The 15,588-nt window shown below is 41.0% G+C and overlaps 1 protein-coding gene across 5 annotated transcripts; it reads left to right on the forward strand.

Annotated features, from left to right (window-relative positions):
- Window positions 1-458: 458 nt before the first annotated feature.
- On the forward strand, window positions 459-14,691 carry XPA (XPA, DNA damage recognition and repair factor). 5 transcript variants are annotated; one of them, XM_026650847.1, is made up of 7 exons: window positions 459-547; window positions 841-992; window positions 6,718-6,828; window positions 9,071-9,176; window positions 10,538-10,703; window positions 12,798-12,915; window positions 14,458-14,691. In XM_026650847.1, the coding sequence occupies exons 2-7, from the start codon at window positions 851-853 to the stop codon at window positions 14,604-14,606; spliced, it is 792 nt and encodes a 263-aa protein (XP_026506632.1). In that variant the 5' UTR covers window positions 459-547; window positions 841-850; the 3' UTR covers window positions 14,607-14,691. The 5 variants fall into 5 exon arrangements, with proteins under 5 accessions (XP_026506632.1, XP_029767181.1, XP_026506634.1 ...); XM_029911321.1 differs by lacking the exon at window positions 14,458-14,691 and adding an exon at window positions 11,768-11,905 and having other exon boundaries at window positions 12,763-12,888; XM_026650849.1 differs by lacking the exon at window positions 14,458-14,691 and having other exon boundaries at window positions 10,538-10,548; window positions 12,763-12,888.
- The last annotated feature ends 897 nt before the right edge of the window (window positions 14,692-15,588 follow it).

The following is a 15,588-nucleotide window of genomic DNA, read 5'->3' on the forward strand; positions in this document are numbered from 1 at the left end:
GGGGTCTCCATGTGAGGTGTGGGGAAGGGGGCCGGGGGGGTAGTAGGAAGGGGGTGGGGTCTCCATGTGAGGTGTGGGGGAGGGGGCCACGGGGGGGGTAGTAGGAAGTGTGTGCTGTGGGGAAGGTGGGAGGGCCCCACGGAGCAGTAGGGGAGGAGAAAGCGGGGGGTGGGTGGCTCGCTGCGCGGTTGAGGGGAGACGGAAGGGGGGGGCTGGAGGTAGGTCTCCCCAAGTGGTGTCTGGGAGGGAAGCGGGGCCGGGAGGGGTTCCCCGGACTGGGGGGGCGGAGGGAGAGGCAGGGAGCCCGCAGGCAGGAGGGGGAGCGAGGCCTCTCCCGTGCCGCCTAGCGCCGCCAGAGGTGAAGGCCGCCAAGAGAAGAAGACGCCGCGCGCCTCTCGGCTGCCCGGCCCTAGCGCTGCGCGCGCCAGGCATTGCCCGCCCCCTTCCTTTTGGCGCATGCGCAGCAGCGGCTCGTCGCTTCGGGAAAGGTGCTGTTGGTGGCCGCGGCCTGAGCCCGGGGGGTGCGCGCTCCCTGCCCCCCCGCCAGGTGATGTGCGCGAGCTGGTCGAGTGTTGTGGGGCGGGGACTCTGGAGGCATGGTCGGCCCGGGGAGTGGGGAGGGGGCTGCTGGGACGGGAGCGATGGGGAGGGGGCTGCTGGGATGGGGAGCGATGGGGAGGGGGCTGTTGGGACTGGAGCGGAGAGGAGGGGGCTGCTGGGCATGAGGGGGGCTGAAGGAGGGGTGTCCTGGGCCCATTGTGTGAGGAGGCCCCCAGGGAGGGCCAGGGCTCTATGGGCGGCTGGTGGTAGGCGCTGACGTCTCCCCTTTCCTGACTGTAGGTCACTGGCCATGGAGGGCACGGGGCCTGCTGGGGAGACACCCCCGCTCTCTGCGGCAATGCGGGCAAAGATCGAGCGGAATCGCCAGCGGGCGCTGATGCTGCGACAGGCCCGGTTGGCCGCCCGGCCCTACCCTGCCGCCCCCAGCGAAGGTTTGCTCTGACCCCTGACCTCTTCTTGGCCTGTTTCCAGGCTGTGTGAACTGAGGGCCAGACTGTCCTGGTGCCTGTGGTGTTGGCCCACAGTAGGCAGCGTCACCTGGAGTGCACCACAGTCACCAAGCGCAGGTCCTTGTACTGTGTAAATGAAAATGGTTACCGTAGCCATTGCAAAGGCACCAGCTGGGTCCCAGCATGCCTTGCTCCATCCTGGTAGTCTCCACTCTGATCTGAATGGTGCATGGCATGCTGGAAGCTCTCGGGCCTGCCCAGAATTACAAGTTAGTGCATTGTGCAGTTAAACAAAACTTGATGAATCACTTGGTGATTCATAGAATATTAGGTTTGGAAGGGACCTCAGGTCATCTAGTCCAACCCCCTGCTCAAAACAGGACCAATCCCCAGACAGATTTTTGCCCCAGATCCCTAAATGGCCCTCTTAAGGATTGAGGTCTCAACTCTGGGTTTAGCAGGCCAATCCTCAAACCACTGAGCTATCTCTTATCCCTATTTTGTTCATTCCCTCTGGGGCACCTGGTCACGGCCACTGTTGGACGACAGGATACTGGGCTAGATGGACCTTTGGTCTGACCCAGTATGGCCATTCTTATGTTAAAACAACCTGCAAGGTAAAGCCAACTGATATAGATGTTAGTAGTACTGAGTCATATTGGCTTCTATTCTAAGAAGCAATGAATCATGGGACGGGAAATACGAATGGTTGACAAATGGAAAAGGCCAAAGTTGGCAGGGCAAACAGGCTTCTAAGAAAGTAATGCTTACGACTGAGAATTTAATTGATTAAAACTAAGAAAAATGAATAAAAATGATTATCTTATTATGGCCAAGCCTGTATAAAACTGATTATTCATACTCATTCTATGAACCTTTCGTAATCTGTTTTTTCCCATTTGTGAAAATACTTCAGAAATATGAGTTTACCATGTCATTTAAAATATATTTTTAAAAGTAGCATTATCTTTTTATTTGGATCACAGAATACAACAAGAATTTACAGGCATAATTTACACTAACTTAAAATGTTTTGGAGAACAAAGGTGTCCAGTTTGTTGTTTTGTTGTTGTTGTTTTTTGTTCATTTGTTTTTTAAAAAGCCCAAACATTCATTTGTTGTGGCAACTTGTGCTTTATGAGCTTCATGGGTTTTCTGTTATATAGTTGACAAATAGGAAAAGTCCATCTGGCAAATGTTAAATCTTCTTATATGATCACATAGTTCAACGTGCATTTATTTTGCTGTAGAATTGACTTCTTTCAAAAGGCTTTTCAGCTTCACCTTGTTCTAAAGCTTTTGCACTCTGGCTCCCAAGTATAGAAAAGTGCTATATTAGATTTCTGCTTTCTAACACACACCTCTCTGTTTGTTTCATTTAATTTAGGTAAAAGCATGCGTTTTATAATCTCTGGACCCATGCGTCACAGGCATTAGGTATAGCTAAGGTTAAGATTTTGTCACGATTATTTTTAGTAAAAGTCAGGGACTGGTCACGGGCAGTAAACAAAAATTCACAGAAGCCCTTGACCTGTCCCTGACTTTTACTAAAAATAACCGTGACAAAATGGGGCTGATGGGGTATGAGAGCCCTAGCCCAGCTGCAGGAGGAAGAGGGAGGTCCAGCAACCAGGGTGGATAAAAATCAATGATTTAAAAAAAAAAATCGGATTTTTTTATTTAAATCGGATTTTTTTGATAAAATGCTTTTTGAGGAAAAAACCTATATAAAGATAGTTTTAATTAAGATACATTATAGCTCAAAGATATCTCATCATGGAATAGGGATTATAAATTCTAATTCTATAGTATGAGACAATATATTCATGTAATGTTTAAGAAAAGTTTTGTAAATGAGTTCCAATAGTTCATGGATTAGGGACTCAATTTTATGGGGTTCCAGGGGCTTCTGTATAGATTATTTAGGTTAATCTTTCTATCTACCCAATTGAACTCAGTGCACAGTCTAAAAGATACCATCAGAGATGCTTAGTTTTGCAGTTCTTAAACTGTGGATTTGTGTCTCCAGAGATAACATGCTTGTTAACAGCAAAAACGTTTTTAAATAAATAAATAATATATAGAGGTGAGAAATAGCAGACCTCAACTCTATTGTCCCTCTGCAAATTTGTGTACACAGAGTCAATCCCTTACCTCTCTCTAAAAGTGCGAAGTTTCAAAAAGTTCAATGAATAGAAGATTGTTGGGGGCGGAATAGATCTGGACAAGGAGAAGAAGTCTGGGGATAAATGTGAGAAAGGAGGGACAGGCAGTAGAAACAAAAGTGAAAATTTTTGAGCAGCATATTCCGTAAGTCTTGAGGTTTGAGATCTACCATACCATTCTCTCACTAGAAGGGAAAACCTGTAATGGCAGCAGGCCGTAAAAGAGACCCAGTTTGGGAATATTTGAATGAAGTTCCTCTGGTGGGTAAGGCAGGCATATGTGCAAAATCCAAACAGTGCAACAAAGAAATACAAGGCCTGGTTGCCCGAATGAAATAACATCATGAGAAGTGTTCCTTCTCAGGAGGAAGCTGCGTTAAAGATGATGAAAGGAACATGTCTGAACATGCAGGATCTTCAGGTTGGTAAACTTTTTTTTATTTCATATTTCTTTCGTAAGGACTGCCTGTCTTCCTTCTGGACTATTCTTGAATTCTTATGTTTGAGCAAAAATATAGTTGTTACTCTATGGTACTATCATTTCAGATGCAGTTGTGATAAAAAATAAGTAGCTGAAATAGGCAGAACTTCCTTTTATAATGTCACCTTTAAAGTAGTGCTGAGTTTCAGTGAATGCAATGAGTAATACTAAATGAGCGGTATGGTAATAATAATTAAATAACTGCACTGACTTATTTTGTTTAGGAGAATCCATCCTCAACATACAGGATTCTGAAGACTATCTACCTTCAAGATCACCATCATTTTCTATAGTTTCAGAGTTATCTGCCAATGATAGTGTTTCAGTCACATCACGTATGTCACATAGCCACAGTATATCACCTGTAGCAAAAAGAAAAAAAAATCTCCATCATCCAAAAACAACCATAGATAAGTTTGTGATAAGAACCAGCAGATTACAAAAAGAGGTAATTGATGAAAAAATTACCCGGTTTGTTTATGCAACAAACTTTCCTTTCTGTATGATTGAGAACCCACACTTCATTAACATGGTTCAGTCATTAAGACCAGGACACAGTCCTCCCAACAGAGCAGATGTCGCAGGCAAATTGCTGGATAAAGTGTACGAAAGAGAAATTGAGCAGTGTGCAAAAGGTCTAGAGGGTGAAATTGTTAACTGAGTCTTGATGGGTGGAGCAATGTCCATAATGATCCTGTTGTATGTGCTTGTGTGACAACAGAAGAAGGGAATGTCTTTCTTACAGAAACAATTGATACATCAGGAAATGTACACACAACAGAATACTTACAAGAAGTAGCAGTAAAAGCTATAACAAACTGTGAACAAAAATTCAAATGTCTAGTACGCAGCTTGGTCACAGACAATGCTGCAAATGTATCCAAGATAATAAAAAGAAGATTTTGAAGAGAGTCCCAAGCTAATAACATACGGTTGCGGTGCTCATTTGATGCACCTCCTAGCCAAAGACTTCAGTGTTCCAGAAATAAAGGCTAATGTTGTTGAAATTGCAAAATACTTCCGTAACAACCACTTTGCAGCAGCTGCTCTGAAAAAAGTGGGAGGAACCAAGCTAACTCTCTCACAAGACGTGCGATGGAACTCAGTAGTGGGCTGTATATCAAGAACTGGCCTAATCTGATGACAGTTTGTGAACAAAATCGTGAAGAAATAGATGGCACTGTCACAGCCAAAATTCTCAACATTGGGCTTAAGAGAAATGTTGAACGCATGCTGAGTACCCTGAAGCCTATTTCTGTAGCCTTGAACAAAATGCAGGGAAATAGCTGTTTTATTGCTGATGCTGTTGAAATTTGGAAGGAACAGAGTGAGATCTTAAAAAGAGAAATATGCAATGACAGAGTTAAATTACAAGCATTAAAAAAACGAATGGGACAAGCAATACCTCCAGCTCATTTTCTTGCAAATATTCTCAATACTCGGTACCAGGGTCAAACCTTAACTGCTGAAGAAGAGGAGTAGGCTATGACATGGACATCCAGCAATCATCCCTCCAGAATGCCAACTATAATAAACTTCAAAGCTAAGGGTGAACCATTCAAGAAATATTTGTTTGCTGATGATATTTTAAAGAAAGTGACACCAGTGAACTGGCGGAATTCACTTAAGCACTTGGATTCAGAGACTGTTGAAGTGATAATCTCACTTTTAACAGCAGTAGCTTCTTCTGCTGGTGTAGAAAGAATATTTTCTTCCTTTGGACTAATTCATTCCAAATTGAGAAATCATTTGGGACCTGAAAAAGCAGGAAAGCTTGTTTTTCTTTTCCAGATTATGAACAAACAAGAAAATGAAGGTGAAGACGACTGAGTTAGCTGCAGAAACCAATATTTTAAGTTTCTCATGTTGACCTGGCTGACATAGTCGATTTAATTTTTGTGTTTTTTTAAAAAATATTTCATTTAACTATTTTAGTTAAAAACAATTTTTACAAAAGCAATCCTGATTTTAAAAAACTTGAATGTTTAACTAAATTCAAACATTCATATGTTTGTTTTGTTAAAATATTATATGTTTGCTCTTGAAGAAAAAAATCCAGAATACATAACGTTGTTGTTTTAGTTAAATAAAACAATTTAAATGTCTGTCTGGTGGTGATCTCCTCCTAATACAGCATGGCAAGAAAATCCTCCAAATATTAATGATTAACCTGTTGAATTGGAGATAATTCACCTCCCAATGACTTCATAAATATCTGTTTCAATTACCTTTGGTAAATGAAATAACCAAACAATCATTCATTTCCTGATATAGCTGTAAAACTAATCTGAAAAGTTTTCAAAATAAACCACTTCAAAAATGTATAGTGTGTACCTTCTAAAAATGAAACCTACATCTACCTCTGAGTAGCGAAGAATATGTATTAAGGTTATAACAACCAACAAGAATGCACTTTTATGTAGAAATCCATGATTAAATTGAGTCTTCCTGACTAGTGATTTAAATCAAATCCACCCTGCCAGCAACTGCTGTCCATGGTGGCTCAGCTGCAAGGAACCCCTGCCACCTGTGGTGGCTCAGAGCTGCAGGTTTGGTGGCTTGGAGCTCCGGGGTTCCCTCGCCGACCCCGGTGGCTGGGAGCTGCGGGGGAGGGCTGAAGCGGAAAATGTCACAGATCTCTGGAAGTCACGGAAATTGTGACCTTCATGCCATAATCTTAGCCTTAGGTATAGCTTTCAAGAACAGCCTTCCACCAAGTTTGGTTCTTTTGTTGTTTTCCTTGCTCTGCAGTAACAGATATAGTGCAACCTATGGCATGTGTATTTTCCTTTGTACAACAAATGAATTCCCTTCAGTTGTTAGAAACCTGCCCTTGGAGTTGAATGATTCTCCACGTACCCTGCATGTCCTGGCCTCCTAGATCTAGGAGTAGTACTGACAGTGTATTTTGAAAGCAGAAAGATCTCCATGCTAGCTCATGAATGTTGGATGTGAAGGCCACATTTTGTAAATTAGTTTTGCAAATAATTTTGCATTTACATTGATGCATGCAATTCTTTTAGCCTTTAAATTTGTTGACTTCTCTTGTTTGTTTTTTCAGGAAGTGCTAAAGTTAAAGCACCTCCAAAGATAATTGACACAGGCGGAGGGTTCTTTTTGGAAGAGGAGGAAGAGGAGGAACACAAAGTTGAGAAAATTGTCCATCAGCCAGGTAACATGATTAATTTTGCAGAAAATGGCTATACTGGTCATTTATAGTTAATATGAACACACTACTAAAATGAATAAGCTGCTCCATTTTGTGGCATGCTAGCTGAACAGGAATTATGAAAAGTCAGCAATGGCTTCAGAGAAACCTGAAATACATTTGTGTGAAAAATGTGGCTTATTATACGTAAGCGTTATACGTAATGTATGGAAAGCTACTTGTTGGTAGTGAAAATGGTCATGTATTTTTCAATAATTAACCAGACAGACACTTAATTTAAGATAAATAAATGTCTGATGGGGGAAGGTGAGGATCCTAAGTAACAGAATCTGTACAGTCTATACTCTTCTGGGTGCTTACAATTTTTACCTAGTATATTCTGATTCCTCATTCTCTAGTAACAAATACTGATGCAACAGTCCCCTGCTGTATAAAAGGTTTGAAACTGGATTTAATTAATTAGCTTTCTACCTTGTTTGTTTCTGGTACCATGGTGTAGCCTTTTATCTTTTGTTCTGACCGTATGCATTCCAGGTACTAAGGGGCATAAAGACACCTCTTAGGTTTGTGTGGGTAACTCCTTTCCTGCTGCTATGAGGAAATAATTGTATGTCCAGATACTAACAGTTTTCCTATTTACTCAAGCCAAGGCTTACTTCAGCTAATGCAAGGTGTTATGGGATACTTACATAAGTGAAGAGGATTATGGTATAGGCCAGTTTAGGTAATATCACTGTTATAATATTTGTGCTTAATGTTATTGGTGTGTCTTGCATACTAATATATATATGGTGCAGATAATACATAATCTCAATAATATTTATATACTAACCAGCATATGTTAGTCAACAATGGGGCTGTACCAATTTATTACAGCTGACGATCTGATCCATGGTGTCCAGTAGTACCATTCTGGCAGTTGATACTTGTGGGAGTACTTGCTTAGGAGTGAAGTCAGCATTGTGTCCCATTACATAGTTAACAGCACTTCTTGTCAGTCACAGAAAGGGTGCTGACTCAAGAATGATGGATTCAGGCATGAGGAAGTGGCAGGAGCAATAGGGAAGGGCCAAGTCCCCCGATAGAAGGTAGGCTAACGGGCGGGGAATGAAACTAAATGACAAAAGTGAAGAAGGGTGGGATGGGTGCTATTTTCTTGGCTGTTAAAATGCTTCCAGATTGCATCATTTCCCCACACTTTTCTGGGGAGGATCCCATGCATGTCCTTCAGCCCTACCTGCATTTTCTCCCTCCCCACATCTAAATTAATGAATAAAAACCTCCAGCAAAACCAACTTCTTCCTTTGTTATCTCTTCTTGCTTCATTCCATTCTGAATCAGCTGCAGGGCAAGTAATCACCTACAGGGCTTTGCCACTGAATCTTAGCTGTCAGTCGTGCTGCCCCAGATGCTCCAATATTTAAAATTTCAATAGTTGGGATATGGGCATCTACACTTCCGCCATTGCTGTTCAACCACTGGTAACTTCATTGTATTATTGTCCTAATAAAAATAGCTTTATACTGTTACTAATTAGTGGGAGTATGGTTTAATAATTACACAGCCTAATGCTAGAACTTGATTTTGAGACATGCTGAGCACCTACACTTTCCACTATAAAATGTAAATTGGGATAACATTTAATTTTTGCCAGGTTAGGTCTGCTATAGATCTGAGACTATAATTAGAATTGTCTGATACTTGAATGTCAACACTTCTAGGGTTTAAAAAAAAAAAATCTAAAATATAAAGCTCCTCATTTGGCCTGAAGCAAATAGAAATGTATTGAAATTACTGTATGGTTAACTTTATGTTCTCCCACTCTAACCTGGTGCCATGTTAAGGGAACACTTCCCATATCTGACCTATCTGTAACAATCTAAACCAGAACCCCTTCTTGCAAGCTGTGAGTGTGCACGTGCACACATGCATACACTTCGAATGTTGAAATCGGAGAACTCCTTTTTAGAACTTTTATTCTTGGGATCTGTTACTTGTTATTTTGAAAGATAAAATGGCTTCAGTGGGACTCCAGACAGACAGAGGTCCATCTGCAAGGATCCAATTGCAAGATCATAGTCTTAGTTTGTACTACAGAATTTTAGAAAACTCTTCAGAAGGGAAAACATGAATAGTGCATATTAAATATACGATATAAAAGCCACATTGTAAATTAATGTTAAGCTCTAGTAAGATCAACCCTAAATACTTTACCTAACTCAAATTATTTGTTCCCTTCCATTAGGACCTGTACTAGAATTTGATTACCTTATTTGTGAAGAATGTGGCAAACAATTCATGGACTCATATCTCATGCAGCACTTTGATTGGGCAACATGCGATAATTGCAGGTATTGTAAATAATGGGCAAAAACTGTTTGGTAAATTATTAAATTAACTTAACTATTATTTTACTAAAATAAAAATTTGATTTTAATGATTTATACAGTTCTGTTGTAAAAACACATTTACATTAAAGACCTATCAGAGGAATGTTGTTGAATAAGATATTGTCAGTTGGAAAATTATATGAATAGAATTGAATAAGTTTGTGTTTTTCACAGTGGAAGTGCAAAAGAACCACATCTTTCACACATGCCTCTTAGTGCATGATGTGAAAAAAATACATAGTATGTTAGAAATGTTTAGTCTCTTTACTTTACAGCATTCATATTGCATTGTTTAAATATGGTAATGGAGATTATTATCCCATCAAGATTATTACATATGTTCAAATAAGTGAAATTAGTAAATAACAGATCAGCCATGCAAAGATCTATTTTTAAAAAACCACTGTGGTAGAAAAAGTGTTCAGCTATTTAAATAGTCAAATTAAACAAGACTTTTTATAGCTTCTGTAAGTTGGAGTAGATCTGTGATGGGGATGGTCAACTGAGTTAGCCCTAAGTATGTCTTTTAAATGTTGAAAACTGAATATTGAATAAATACTTTTTGATGTGTTTATTTATTTATTGGATCTTGTAGACATCATCTGATTGAATCTGACTGAATCCACTGTTTTTTTTCCCACTGACATATGGCAATTTTTAAAATTTCAATATATCTATATATTTGTAGCAAATTGGGGAATATATTAAAATTATCTCCCTGATAAGGATTTAATTTATGTAATCATTTGGGCATATGATAAAGAGATTCATGTGATACTTTGGATCAAGACAAGTGAAATAAATTTTTCAGATGCTCACTAGTACCTTGTGTAACCAGAATGTTCAATTGTCTCATTACTTATCCAATAAAAAATGAACACTTTTTTATTAAACCTTTTGCTTTATTTTATTATTCCTTGTGCATGCCAAATGTCTTGCATTTGAAAACTGCTTTGGCTGTATAATTTGTATTTGAAACAATGAAGATTTGAAAATATAGTATCCAATTATCCCCTCTTGTAGGAAAAACCTGTGGTAGGAGAAAAACTCAGGTAGAAGCTTTGAGGTGATTCTGGTAGGAGCCCATTCTCCTTTCCCCCCACCCCCCAAAAAAACCAAAAACAAACAAACCAGAGGGGTTTCTAAATTAGTGTGTTGATATTGGAGTTCAGGAAGACTACTCGCATGACTAAGTTTGCAAGATCAAGGCCCACATTACAGTAGGGATGTAAGGTGCATTGTACAGTACATAACTGAACTTTAATATTAGCCTGTTACATAATGCTTTTCACCTGTCTCTTTAAAAAAAAAATCTGTTTCAGAGATGTTGAAGGTAAGCATAAGCTTATAACAAGGACTGAGGCAAAGCAAGAGTACCTTCTTAAAGACTGTGACTTAGATAAGAGAGAACCGGTGCTCAAATTTATTTTGAAGAAAAACCCTCATAATTCACAGTGGGGTGACATGAAGCTTTATTTAAAATTACAGGTATGAAAATGTTTGTAAATTTTTCAAAATATATGGTCCTTTTTTGCATTTTCATGACATTACCACTAACATCCATAATTTAATCATTGTGGTACTGAACCCAGAATCTTTACCATTTAACAAAACTAAATACGTTGTACAGTACATGCGATAGAATTTCAATTGTCCCTGAAATAAATGGGAAAGGTTGAGTTTCTCCTATTCAGTAAGGAAGTTGTTTAGTGATAAGTTGTTGACTGAACTAGTATGTTGCAGAGGAAAAAATAACTTTTCTTTACTGACACAGAATCTGTATGGATCTGTTCTTTGAGTAAAAACATTTGCAACCCATTTGAAAAATATCAAGTTGCTTAAAGACATGTACATCTTAGAAGAAAACAATTGTCTTGAAATATGTTGGATCAATATTTTGATTCCCTTAGAAATATAATTCATGCCTTAATATTCTTAAATGTGGATGTGTGAGAAATCAATTAGAGTTGGATTAGGCCCTTAATTAGTAGGTAACACTAGTTTTCCATGCATGAAAATCCATTTCAAACAAAGTAACTTCTCTTTTGTTTTATAAGGAAGCTTTATTAATGTGTGGGAATGTCACAGGGTGCTCTACTCACAGCTGGGTGGCATCCCTTTCTGGCAATTCTGGGATTAGCTCCACCAGGTTCAGCGCCCCCTTTCCAGTCTTCCACTATTGTTGCTCTCCTCCCGCTCATGGAGTCACAGTACAGCTGCTTCATGACTCAGCCCTCCAGTCAGGTCACACTGTGATTTCCCCTTCCACAGGAGTTTTTCAAAAATCTCTCTGTACATTCAGCATCAGGCAGCCCTCATGCATGCTTCCCTGACTATGTCACTCCCACAGTGATTCAGGCAGTCTTCCCCTTCACTGCTTTTAGCAATACCAATCCGCAGTGGATGGTATGGGAACCCAGGCCCACCCTCTATTCTGAGTTTCATTCCAGGGCCCTATAGCAAGCAGTTAAGGTCCGGGTTGTCACCAAGCCTACTGCTCTCTTCCCTAAACTACTTCCTACCATGTTTCTTTAAACTCTTTTTTCCCCCAGCCTTCTAGTCAGACCCATCTCTCTCAGGCCTACTCGATAAACCCTTCCTCACAGATTCCTGTTCCCCCTTCCTTCTCCCTTACCGCAGGGAGAACGACTGCAGGGTTCCTCCCTGTTGCCAGTCTCCTGGCTTTATAGGTGAGCTTCCTTCTAATTAGCACCCTCTACATCAGGGGTGGGCAAACTTTCTGGCCCGAGGGCACATCTGGGAATAGAAATTGTATGGCAGGCCATGAATGCTCACGAAATTGGGGTTGGGGTGCGGGAAGGGATGAGGGGCTCTGGTTGGGGGGTGTGGGCTCAGAGGTGGGGCCAGAAATGAGGTGTTCAGGGTGCAGAAGAGGTCTCTGGGCTGGGGTGGGGTGAGGGCTCTGGTTGGGGGTGCGGGCTCTGGGCTGGGGCTGGGAATAAGGAGATTGGGATGTAGGAGGGTGCTCTGGGCTGGGACCGAGGGGTTCAGAGGGCGGGAGGGGGATCAGGGTTGGGGCATGAGGAGAGGCTCGGGGCGGCGCTTACCACAAGCGGCTCCCAAAAGCAGCGGCACATCCCTTCTCCAGCTCCTATGCTGAGGCACGGCCAGGCAGGCACCGCCGCTGCAGCTTCCGGGAGCCACGTGGAGCGGCCCCCGACCCTGCTCCCTGGTTGGAGTGCTGGAGCAGGGCAAGCCCCAGATGCCGCTCCCCAGCGGGAGCTCAAGGTCCGGCTTAAAACGGCTGGCGGGCCGAATCCAGCCCACGGGACGTAGTTTGCCCACCCCTGCTCTACATAGCCTAAGTCTCCCCTCTGTGCAGCTTAATTGGATGATTGGGCCCACTTGGCCTAATTCAGCTCTTTCAGGGGGTGCACTCCACACACTGCCATCACAAGGGTCACAGGCAAAGAGGGAGCTAGCCAGGTAGTGGAAGAGGGATTGTTGGTGGGATATAGCAACACAATAAAATTGTGTAAAGGAGAGTTCTGTTCTAAACTAGAGCAGCTTATCTTTATCATTTCAGGGTAAAAAGGAATACACTTGTGGTCTATCCCGTAGGTAATAAAACGTTCGCTTGAAGTTTGGGGTAGTGAAGAAGCGTTGCAAGAAGCAAGAGAAACCCGCCAAGATAATAGAGAAAAGATGAAACAGAAAAGGTTTGATAAAAAAGTTAAAGGTAAATGATTAGAATTTAAACTAAGATTTTTTTTTTAAGGTTTATTTTTTTATAGGCCATCAAATAAAACCAGGTAGTAATTGTTTGCTTCTGGACATGGAGAGTTAGTGTAAATAATTTTTTACTACAGCTTCAGCTAGAGTAGTGTCTGTTTGTATTCATATTTATTTCCACATCTAGTGATGTAGTGGGAAACTGACACTTTAATAATATGGCCAGATGAAAATTTTCATAACCATTAGAAATATGGACACAACTTTGATAGTTTGGTACCACTGTTGTCTTGTTTATGTTCCCTGATGTACACCCACAATATATCATAAAGCTGCCTATCCAAATACCTTTTTCCTCACTTTGTTTGAATGAGAACATGTATTTTGTCTCCAGGAGCCTATTTTTGCCATTACTTGTATGCATGCAGCAATATCAGTGGGAATTGATTGTATATGAAAGCTGAACTTAATCTGTAAGGTACAACATGCCTTTCCTTCCCTATATTTAGAACATTCAGCTCTGCAGTTTTTACTCGGCTGCATTGTCTTTCTAGATAAATAAATTGAATACCTTGCAGTTTAATATCGAGGGGAAAGATGTTAATAACAGAGATCCAGTTTGAAAATATATTTTAATGAGACCATAGTGATGTAGGCTTCTTAATAGCAGTATAATAAGAAAAAGGCTATACTGGCATGTTTGGGTTTCCTTTACAGTATCTCTAATTTTGAGGCTTTATGCAGAGGTCCTGAGGTGGATAAGAGGTATTATAGGTCAGGACTGAGGAGTGATGAGGAATTTTACAAAATTACTCCTTTTAACTCCAATTTACCAAATTAAGTAGTTCCAGGAACAAACTTTATAGGTAGGTAATAGGGCCTCAAATACTCACAACAAAGTCTGGCATATGAGATCACATCTTGGTTTTGTAAATCAAAAAAGTCAAAATTAAACCCTGGGCACCTGGCAGCTTTGAGGACTCCTATGTTTAGTTTCACATAGCCTCGTCTATTTTATTACAAAAAAAATACCACACAGCCTCAATAATAAACTTGGAAGAATAACTAACCCGAATGCTCTTTCAGAGCTATTGTAGTCTCTTCATACAAGTAGTCCGTGTGGCTTGAATGGCAATACTTGCATGAATAAGGCAATCAGAATTTGGCTCTAGATATGTTTCAGAAACAACAGACATTCTCTCAGAATACGTAAGTAATGTGAGTCTCCCTAAATACTGAGTTTCTTGTCCCTTAATCTGTTGTGAAATCATAGAATATCAGGGTTGGAAGGGACCTCAGGAGGTCATCTAGTCCAACCCTCTGCTCAAAGCAGGACCAATCCCCAGACAGATTTTTGCCCCAGTTCCCTAAATAGCCCCCTCAAGGATTGAACTCACAACCCTGGGTTTAGCAGGCCAATGCTCAAACTGCTGAGCTATCCCTCCCCTTTGTTTGTTCTCTTCCCAAAGGTGTTTATCCTTAGTGCTGACTCTTTTTTTAAAATAACTACCATTTACTTACCATAGACTTTGTTTACATTTTTCATCAGAGCTCCGTCGAGCTGTTAGGAGCAGTGTGTGGAAAAGAGGAACAAGTTCCCACGAGCATAAGTACGGACCCGAAGAAAACATTGAAGAAGATACATACAAAAAGACATGTACTATATGTGGCCATGAATTAACATATGAGAAAATGTAATAGCCCTTGATTGATTTTACATAAAATGCACCTTTTGTAATGTTAATATTTTGTATCAAGTAAAATAAAAATGATTGAGAGTAAATCTTTGTGTGGGATTGCAGAGAAAACAGTACTCTTCAATCACAGAGGGATCTTTTAGACAAAATGGGTGATTTGTGACAAAACCCATGGCTTAAATCAAGGGGGTTTGATGAGTGGTCATCTGGCTGTTGGGGCTGTAATTTAAGGGGATGTCTACACTGCAATTAAAAACCCGTGGCTGGCCCATGCCAGCTGACTCGGGCTTGCAGGGCTCATGCTAAGGGACTGTTTAATTATGGTGTAGATGTTTTGGCTCAGACTATAGCCCCAGCCTGCGTGTTTACACTGCAACAGTCCCTTAGCCCAAGCCCTGCAAGTTCAAGTCAACTGCCAGGGGCCAGCTGCAGATTTTTAATTGCGGTGTAGACATACAGTAAGTTCCCATCCCTGTAGTGTAGCGAAGAGTTGGGATTAGAAAAAATGAGTCCCAGCTCACTGTCTTCTCTAGCAAAGATCTTGGCAGGTATAATATTACAATAAAGGTATCAAGGCTGAATCCCCACTCTGTCATTTCGAGTGCCGAAGGTGGGGGCCCGCAAGGATTTTAAAAATTAATACTGGCCACTCCAGGCTTTTATTAAACTCCCAAGGTTACAGGTTTTCTCTGACCTTGGCTTGGTAAACTCTGCCACCACCCAAGTGCAAAAAACCCCTTTGGACCCAGGAAGGAGCACTTGGGAATAGGAATAGGTTCCCTGTGGGGTACCCTCAAGCTCTTTCACCCCCCCTCCGGGGAAGAACTGAGAAAGAAAACAAAGGAAATTAGCTGTTGCTACCAGCTAATCAAACAACATGCACAAACTTCTTAGGACATCAAAAATCCAATCGTGTTCTTAAAGGTAAATTTTATTAAAAACAAAAAGGAAGAAAATACATCTGGAACTAGATGCTAGATTTT

This window comes from Terrapene carolina, unplaced genomic scaffold (genome assembly GCF_002925995.2).
Source record: "Terrapene carolina triunguis isolate 2854851 unplaced genomic scaffold, T_m_triunguis-2.0 Scaffold94, whole genome shotgun sequence".
NCBI classification, from domain to species: domain Eukaryota; kingdom Metazoa; phylum Chordata; order Testudines; family Emydidae; genus Terrapene; species Terrapene triunguis.

Excerpts from the sequence above, each read along its gene's own strand:
- XPA (XM_026650847.1), top strand. The coding sequence starts at position 851 with ATGGAGGGCACGGGGCCTGCTGGGGAGACACCCCCGCTCTCTGCGGCA. Across the intron at positions 6,829-9,070 it reads GAAAATTGTCCATCAGCCAG|GACCTGTACTAGAATTTGAT; the intron begins GTAACATGATTA and ends CCCTTCCATTAG. Across the intron at positions 12,916-14,457 it reads GTTTGATAAAAAAGTTAAAG|AGCTCCGTCGAGCTGTTAGG; the intron begins GTAAATGATTAG and ends ATTTTTCATCAG.